At 46.7% G+C, this 8,716-nt stretch overlaps 3 protein-coding genes across 3 annotated transcripts; 2 read left to right on the forward strand and 1 right to left on the reverse strand.

The window, feature by feature from the left end:
- Positions 1–1,324: 1,324 nt before the first annotated feature.
- BDR25DRAFT_360830 (uncharacterized protein) lies at positions 1,325–2,019 on the forward strand (the record flags this gene model as incomplete). The annotated part of the gene is made up of 3 exons (XM_033696309.1): positions 1,325–1,349; positions 1,561–1,828; positions 1,863–2,019. The coding sequence occupies 3 exons, from the start codon at positions 1,325–1,327 to the stop codon at positions 2,017–2,019; spliced, it is 450 nt and encodes a 149-aa protein (XP_033542040.1).
- On the reverse strand, positions 1,932–4,704 carry BDR25DRAFT_270701 (Pkinase-domain-containing protein). The gene is made up of 4 exons (XM_033687221.1): positions 4,520–4,704; positions 4,400–4,467; positions 4,173–4,340; positions 1,932–4,121 (listed from the first exon to the last, which is right to left on the reverse strand). The coding sequence occupies exons 1-4, from the start codon at positions 4,554–4,556 to the stop codon at positions 2,283–2,285; spliced, it is 2,112 nt and encodes a 703-aa protein (XP_033542041.1). The 5' UTR covers positions 4,557–4,704; the 3' UTR covers positions 1,932–2,282.
- Positions 4,705–5,847: 1,143 nt separating this feature from the next.
- Positions 5,848–8,158, forward strand: BDR25DRAFT_306837 (uncharacterized protein). Its single transcript, XM_033690715.1, has 2 exons — positions 5,848–7,634; positions 7,686–8,158. Exons 1-2 carry the CDS (start codon positions 5,914–5,916, stop codon positions 7,906–7,908), a joined length of 1,944 nt encoding a protein of 647 aa, XP_033542042.1. The 5' UTR covers positions 5,848–5,913; the 3' UTR covers positions 7,909–8,158.
- Positions 8,159–8,716: the final 558 nt, after the last annotated feature.

Below are 8,716 nucleotides of genomic sequence, written 5' to 3' on the forward strand. Positions count from 1 at the left end.
ACTTATGTAGACTTAAAAAAAGAGAATAAAGTAGTTTTAAAAAATATAACTATACTTACTATACTTAAAGTATTAACTTTTTTTTTTATAATTTTTACACTTTTTAGAACTAACTAAAGCATAATTTAAATTAATTTTTATTATATTAAAGTTCTTATTTATAACTGCGCTAGTTTAGAGGCGTATTAAGGCTTATATAGAGAGGAACTTTATGTTATTATTATAGGTAGTAATTAGGTTTGCATACATATTAAGGTTGTTTAGAAGGGGTTCTTCTACTATAGCGCGTTATAGTTTAGTTAAGAAGGAGTTATATAAAGCTATAATTAGACCTATTTTATTTAGGCCTATATTAAATATAAGTTAGTAGAACTTAGTAAAGTGTAAAGTAAAGCTTTTTTTTTTATTATTATAAAGTGTTTAAGTAACTTAAAGCTGTTAACTTTTTATTTAAGTTTTTATAAGTTACTTATAAGAACACTATAAATTAATTTAAGTTAATAATATTTTTATTTATTAGTAAGTTAATTAAAGCTGTTATATTATAGTTAAGTTAAAAGTAAGCATATAGTAACTAAAAGTGTTTAAAAAGAAATTAGTCTATGTTTTCTTTAAGTTTATATTAGAGCTTATATAAGAAGAAAGGTAGGTCTTTTTATTTTTTATTAAATAGTAAAAGATTAAAGAGTTAGTTAGATTTTATTACTAAGTTAAAAAAGTTATAAGTTATAAGTAGTGTTAGGTAAAAAAAAGTTAAGCTATCTCTAGACTTTTAAGTAAGCTTTAAGGCTAGTAAGTTCTTAGTTCTTACTACTATAATAAAAGTTAAGGCAGAAATAGACTACTTAATAATATAAAGCTATTTTTTAAAGTTTTTTTAAAAAGCTTTAAAGCTTATAATATAGTAGCTTTTTTATAAAGTAAGCGCTTTTTAAAAGGCTTTTTAGCTTACTTTAATAGCTTAAAGTTATGTAAGTACTAAGCTTATTAAGTTAGATTTAGAGGCTATTCTTAGCTAAAGTTTTAACACAACATAATGTTATAATTATGTATAAGTAAAGTTATAAAGCTTTACAAAGGTCTAGTTTAATTACTACATAAGGTATTATAGTAAGTATAAGATGTTATGTAAAAAATAAAAAAGTTTAAAAAGAAATTAGTAATTAAATACTTAGCTTAAAAGTCTAAGTGCTTTAAGTATAAATTAAGCCTGTTTTAAGTTTAGTTAGTGTTAAAGCAGTTTATGCTTAAGTTTATGTTTATGTTGTGTTGTGTTTGTGTCAGACGTGCACTAATAATACTCTAGTACGCGTCCAATACGGTTATGTCTGGGATCTGGGGAGGATACTGTGACACTATAGATAATTTTACATGTTATTAGTAATTAGCTATTAATTAGCCTAGAAAACTCTAGAAGTTTTAATTAGCTAAGAAGTTTTAGAAGTTTTGTCTAATCTAAAATAGTATTAGCGCAAAATCATCTGTAGAGCGGTTGACTTGTAAGATAACTAGGAAGCACCTTTAGCAGTGTGCTGCTGGCCCAACCAACGGTCATAACAGTAGCAGAGGATCTTGTCAAGCAGCTCCGTCACAATACTCCTCTCTTATTAGCGCAGTCCCTGCAAATATTTAAGTCTCATGAATCACGAACGCTGCGCACTGTTTATTACTGTGGTCTTAGACTAGGTAATCCTCGCATGGTTTATGAACCTCAAGGAAGTTTTAAGTTAAATCAGGTTCATATGTCAAATACTCTAGCTTCTCTGTGCAGATATATCAATTCAGAAGGGGGTCAAAGATACGCATTCATGGGATTCGCCAATCCATTGTACATGTTGTACACGAAATTCTATACTCTCCAGTTCTATGTTCTTCTTCCACGTCCCTGTCACCACCCTTTACGTGAAGAGGAAACTCAATTACTCAAGACCCATGATTATGCTTACAAAAACCCTAAAGCTCCGGTATGAATGCGAAGTATTCTACATGCAAAAAAAGAGGCATTCGTGGGAATCATAACGCGTCCATGACAAGCTGATTAGCCTTGAACTAAATATAATATGCAAACATCCGAATGTTAGAATGATGCCCAGAAACTGATAGAAAAATGAACTAGCCCAGACTCTCTTAGACATCTGGTCTTATTGACCTCATGGGTCAAACTAGATCAAGGAGGTGATGATGATCGGATGTAGTGACAGAATTCAAGGACGGAAACAATTCACTGTCGCCACAACAGAATATCCAAATATTCACACCTACTATCTATGTGAAGCTCGCGATTACGCCAAGGGCCACCTACTCCTCAAGCCCTCCATCCATCGCCCATACAAAACATCTGCTAATAGGCCGTGAGACTCCATCCCGCGTTCCACGTGACCCGGCAGTTTCTTCTCATCCAAGCCTGCAAACACATCAACGCCAAAGACATTATCACCTCCAATCATAGCGCTTTGACGGCGACGGTGGGACTTCAGATGTGGATTGTTTTGGGCTAGAAGTAGTCGTGGACCCTTTTGCGGAGACGAGGAATTGCCGTTGGGAGTAGACAGTGGGGCGAGTACGGAAGTCGGTGGCAGGGTTGGATTAATCTCGAATGACGAGTCCATCGAGGGTGTAGAGTGGTTCGTCGTGTTGGACCGGATACGCGTAGTGCTAGTGCCGTGCACAGTGGAACCGCTGAGGCTGGTGTCGCTCACCTTTGTGTTGTGCTTGATAGGAGTTGAAATAGGACAGGCGCTAATGCCGAGGGCAGAAGCGAGTCTTGAATCACCTTGTAGCCTGTCGATCATTGCCTTCAAGAGGAGATATTCGCCTTGTGGATCAACCTGATCAAGCTGCGACCAGGCATGTGCAACTCGTGCCATAGCTTCACGCTGATGCTCAGAGCCCGACTGGGCATGAGCTTCTTGGAATACAGAGTCAAGAACCTTGCTATATGCTCGCCTTCCGTAAAGGGCATCCCTCGTGACCGGCGTCAGAGGGTAATGTGCAGGAGATTCATTCTCATTGTTAATATCTAGAGGGTGAGCGGAGTTCGGCGGCGATGGGCGGAAAGTCTGAGCTTGGGGATTCGGAACGAAGGCGCTATTAGGAGGATTAGACGCAAGAGCGCTTCGATGCTCAACAGACGAAACGCGTTTAAATTGTCGTACAGTGGATGGGGAGTTGCCAAATGAGAGATCGACTCCAAGCGGTTGCTTCGGCGCCTGAGGTTGGTTATTGACTCGACGAGCAGTTGGTGTCGAACCTGAAGATACACGAATGGCTGTAGTAGCAGAGGACTTGCGAGAGAGTGACTGGCGACAAGATTCTGGGACTGGAGAGTTGGACACAGTCCCGAGGGGTGCTGCGCTGAGATCCATGCGCTGCATCATGTTTGCACAAGCGGTAGCTTCGCTGGATGGAATGCGCGCCATCTTACGGCGTTTAGCAGAGTGGCGGGCAGGAGCGACGGTGGCTTGTTTAATTGTGTCAAAGATCCACTCGTCTTGCTCAAATCGTGGAGAGACATCAACCATTGTCTCCTCGTAATACTTGGGGTGGGAGGTACGTTCTTCCTGTGCATCATACAGTTGTTTTCGCTCGATCAACTCGCGCAAAGCTTCGACTTTCCCAGCTCGTTGGATGAACCGATGCCGGAGCAGCTCCTTTGCTGACGCTCGCCGGTCAGGGTCTTTGATCAAGCACTGACATATAAATTCTTTGAAGTCTTTGCTCCACCGGGTGCCCTCCAGGCGCGGAGCAGGGGTCTTTGGAATCGCAAAAAGCACCTTCATGGGATGCAGACCGGCATGCGGTGGTTCGCCGTTGGCCATCTCGAGGGCGGTAATTCCAAGAGACCAAATGTCGGCTTTATAGTCATAACCGGCCTCTTGAATGACTTCTGGCGCCATCCAGAACGGGGTTCCAACGAAGGTTAAGCGTTGTGAGTTGATGTTGGTGAGCTGAGCTGCGACGCCGAAGTCGGCAATCTTGACCTTGCCCGATTGGGAGAGAAGAATGTTCGCGGCTTTGATGTCTCGGTGGATCTTCCCCGATGTGTGCAGATAGTCAAGGCCGAGAAGGAGCTCTCGGCACACAATAGCAATATGGGCTTCCCCAAATGGTCCAGGTTTGATCTGCCAATGTCAACTCCACACCAGCACAGAGGTTTGGGACATCCGGCCCACCAAGTCTAGACAGGATCCCCCCCCCAAGTACTCCATGACGATCCATAGCTTGACACCCTTCACAAAACTTGTCTTGTAGTGTGCGACATGAGGACTGAGACAGGTGCTCAGCAGGGATATCTCGCTCTGTATCTCGTGTATTTCATCGGTGCTCTGCTCGAGGTCAATCTAGGATAGTGTCAGTATGTAGGTGTGTGCGGAGGAATGCGTTGGGAATACAAGCGTACATGCTTGATGGCGACGAGCTCTCCCGTCGTCTTCTCAATGGCCTTGTATACGGTGCCAAAGCTACCACCTGTCACATCCGTTAGACACGGAGGCTCAGGTGAGTGGTAAGTGAGACGTACTGCCCAACTCCTCCAACACTTGGTAGTTCTCAGCCATGACAGCCTATGTTGTTGAGATGAGGCTATTTAGGAAAAACACAAGCGTCCAGAATGGCTACGGGATGATGGAAGCCAGATCGACAGAAGAGATGCAGCCGCTTTGGAGCATCAATGCAAATAGAAATGATAAAAGTAGGGGGGTTGGGTGTGGGCGTGGGAGCTGGTTTGTTACTCTGCCTCAAATGAGGTTTGTCGAATCGAGCTCGCTTTCGTTTCCCATGGCAACGGGCGGCCGGTGACAATGGATCAACAAGCGCACACACTCACATAAACGACTCGTGTGAGAAAGTTGTGATAGAGTTGTGGTGAGCGTGAATGTCATTACTAAAGTTCACGGGAATTCTGTTCTGCAATCGAGATGGCCGCCGTGTTGTTTCGCAGCTGCGGTTTGAGATATCGACAGGAAGCGAGGCCATATCAGAGGCTGTACCTGCAGCAGGGCCTCCCCCAAACGCATCACGGGTGAACCACAGCCACAGATTCATCATGCATACATCGCGCTACCCGCAGTGGGTTGGGCTTTGAAAGAGATCCAGCATCGGCGCCAATCTGTGAGTTAACGTGGGAATGGCATTTAGGTGCGGCACTACCCAGTTGGGCCGTCGCGGTGCGAAAGTTGGGGAAAAGCTGCTGCTTATTGATGCAAGCGGAGCATTGGCCAATCACACACGGCATCACCACCACCAACCACCCTTTCCATCCATTCCAGGCGGCACAGGAGACAGAATCCACGGGAACCTGATAGAGAAGGGCAATTTTGTCTACATGTTTCACCATGGCTGCGGTCCCTCTCCGTTTCCTGAGCCCAAGCCGCACACACCTGTGTGTTCGTCTGCATTCCGAATGCGGAAGCTAGCTGAACTTTTCACCAGAAAGCGCGTTTCTTTTCTCAACACCACCTGTCTGCCCGTCGATTAAAAAACAGATCCTGCCCGCATTATGAAGTCCATGCCCTGCCGCTGCAAGTGTTTGCCGCCGGCAATCAATCCGCGGGCGTTGGCGACACAACGCTGGCTCAAGAGGCCATGGCGCTCTGCGGTAGCTCGCATATCCTCTCACCGCCTGTCACCGCACTTTCACATCATGCACCACAGCGACGCCAAGAATATGCATCCGGTTCTATCCTAGGCTCGTCGTCGCAGGCTGAGTCTATTCCGGCCGATTCCTGTCGAATCCTGCAGGGAATGCAAATTTGTTTTGCAGCCTGTGTGCTCCGTGCTGACTCGGACCACCACGCGTGAACAAACACAAAAACTGCGTGACCCGCTGCCGTGTGGACACCCCGAATTCTCGCCTTCTCTACCCCTCCCGCGCCGCCATCGAGCAATGCATTCTTCACCTTCAATGACTGTGTTATGGGTTCCTGCGTCGCCGCCTCAGCTCTGTTGAAAGCGTGGCTGTCGTGGCTGCGGAGTGGTTTTCTGTGGAGGCTGCTTGGACTGCCCGCCGCTTTATTGGCCCTGCACCTGGAGATTTACGGCAGCTCACCCGCCGCGACTTCGCTTATCCTCCACCGACTTTCTCGCCGCTTGCGCTTCCCAGCCTTCTGCGTCGTCAACAAAAAGAAAGGCCATGATATGAACACCATCTTCTTTGTTGGAGGATCAGATGTCATGGACACTCCTCAGTCACTCTTGCCCTCCATGTTGAACCCGAGGTCCAAGGGCGTTGCCCGTAAGCGATCCATGACCCTGAACGACAAGGACCATATGCTGCCGTTGCCACCATCAGGGGGATCCCCAAACAATCTTGGCCCGCCGTCCAAACATCTTCCTGGTCCTTTACCATCTTCATCCAACTCTCCTTCGTCCACCAGCACGCTCTCTCATTCTTCCCCCACCCCTTTGATGCCTTCTCACGCTCGCTCTATGTCGCATGCCGACGTCGTCAAACAGGGCAAGCGCCTGTCCTTGCACTTTCCCATTCAGCCAGCTGCCGGCAGCCCTTCACCAGCCTTTTCTCCTCGTTCACGCCCGCAGTCCTGGGTATCCACTCCCATCATTTCTACCCCCGTTTTCTCCCCTGGCGTCATCCCCTCGCCAACCGAGGGCAATTTCCTCGCCGTCCTCGCCGCTCAGGAACGCCGCGTCCTAGAGCTCAAAGAAGAGCTTGCCAAAGCCGAGAGCGATCTCAAGAGCCTCAAGTCCCACTGGGCGTCGCACGAGTCTGTCAAGCAACGCAACGAGCTTAAGAATGTCACTCAGCTGCAGCCCCTCAATACCACCATCACCAAGTACCCACTAGACAAAGATGACGATGACGGGTCCACGCTGTGGCTTCAGAAGGAAATGGAGCGCAGGAAGAGCCTACTCAGTGGCACGAAGACGTCGTCGCGGAAGGTATTCAGTGGCTCACGACACATGCGGACCTTGTCTTTGCTCTCTCCTGAGCAAAACTTTTCTCCATCCTTCCCCCAACCACTCGACATCGACGACCCCAAGGACGAGGCAAACAAGCGACCGCAAACCCTCGCTCGCAATTCGATTTCCCCTGGTAATGCCAATCACATCACCGATACCATCAACGATGACCGTTATGATTTGGGTGGTCTTTCGGCCATCCAACGCGATGCACTCCTTCGCACCGGGAAGCAAATGGCGACTGATTTCAAGGACGGACTACTGACGTTCATTGAAGACATTCGTCAAGCTACTGTTGGGGATGAGGCGATCATTGGTGTCGATGGTTCAGGGTCTCTTGGTGTCAGGAGTCCTTCCATCAAAAACAATCGGAAGACCTCCGAGGCTCGGCCAGCTTTGAACAGAGCCTCAAGCTTACAGAATACCCCTGCAACAAATACGGATGACATCGCGGACGACTTTTGGAAAGCAAACGGCTTGAGTGAGCCGAAAGCCACACCCCCGAATAAGAAAACGCATGCCAAAAGTACTCGAACGCCTCAAAAACCTATGCCAGAAGTAGCCAAAGACTTCGAGAGCTGGGATAGCTGGGATACACCGAACGAAAAATATGCCGCACAGCCAGAACCCAGCAGTAGCTCCTCTGATGAATCCGATGCACCATCGTCATCGGTGTCAGGTAACTCAGGTCGAAGCAGTGCAAGAACTAGCACCAGGTACCACTCAAAGCGTCATGACTCTAAGGCATCATCGCTTACCGTGTCCAGCTCTGTCGGTACCTTTGACGAAACCTCTATGGGTGATCCTAAGCGCAAGTCTATCCCATGGCCGGACCTAGTCAAGCTTTCTCCGACGAATCTGAAGCGGACCGCCTCACATTTGATGAAAGAGTGGGAGAAGAATCTTACCCCTCCCCCCTCATCTCGCGACTCTGGCCATGTTAGTGGTGATTACATAGGTCGATCGGGGTCACCTGCTGGACTACCTTGAATGATGTATGACTTTATGTCACTTGATGATACCATGATCTAAGGCACAATGTCTAGACAAATGTTTATTATTAATTTCTTGAGGAGGATTTCGAATGGTGGCTTGATGGAAGATCAATTGTCTACAGCACAAGGCTCAGGCATGAGACCCTTGTTAAAGTTGGAGCGTTGTTATTGGTTGTCTTAGTCCGAGTTTCCGTGTCCCTCCTTAGCGTTGATGCTGCATAATGAGAAGACATGTATTAAAACAAGTGTAACATTCTCTACAAGCAAGCTGCCACTTCAGGCAGGCTGCCCACCCTAAGTAACGTTCTACACCTAGCAAACTTTAAACTACTATGCCTCTACTGTAAAGATGGGATGTAGGTAGCACGGATAGCACTGAGAGCAAGGTCTTGGAGAAATAGCAGTGTATTGTAAGAGACGAATCACTGTCAAGCTTCGTGTGACGGCCACTGGTTGGGCCAGAGGAACACGCGGGTCTCCAACCCCACGGAGGAAGGACGGACCGACGCTAGTGAGGGCACGGCCTACAATGGTCACATCACGTGACGCCCCAAACAAGTATAGAGTATATGCAGGGACAGGGATAATATCAATCGCAAGGGTTAGCAAGCAATTGCAAGACTTAGCAATAACGTACTTCACAGGCAAGTTGCTTACACACCTAAGTTACTTACTTTTGCTAAGACTCTACTAAACTACTTTTTGTAACGGCTGTCAGATATGCGCACCTACTGTCAAGACAGGAGGAACGCTTGACGAAAGCTGCTACATAGTACGAGCAATAAGCTCGAACAGTATGTTGC

This window comes from Lindgomyces ingoldianus (assembly GCF_010093535.1).
Source record: "Lindgomyces ingoldianus strain ATCC 200398 unplaced genomic scaffold BDR25scaffold_40, whole genome shotgun sequence".
Taxonomy (NCBI): Eukaryota; Fungi; Ascomycota; class Dothideomycetes; order Pleosporales; family Lindgomycetaceae; genus Lindgomyces; species Lindgomyces ingoldianus.

Coding starts and splice junctions, on each gene's coding strand:
- BDR25DRAFT_270701 (XM_033687221.1), bottom strand. CDS start 4,556: ATGGCTGAGAACTACCAAGTGTTGGAGGAGTTGGGCA. Junction 4,468..4,519: donor AGTGTTGGAGGAGTTGGGCA/GTACGTCTCACT, acceptor CGGATGTGACAG/GTGGTAGCTTTGGCACCGTA. Junction 4,341..4,399: donor AGCTCGTCGCCATCAAGCAT/GTACGCTTGTAT, acceptor ACACTATCCTAG/ATTGACCTCGAGCAGAGCAC.
- BDR25DRAFT_306837 (XM_033690715.1), top strand. CDS start 5,914: ATGGGTTCCTGCGTCGCCGCCTCAGCTCTGTTGAAAGCGTGGCTGTCG. Junction 7,635..7,685: donor AGTGCAAGAACTAGCACCAG/GTACCACTCAAA, acceptor TACCGTGTCCAG/CTCTGTCGGTACCTTTGACG.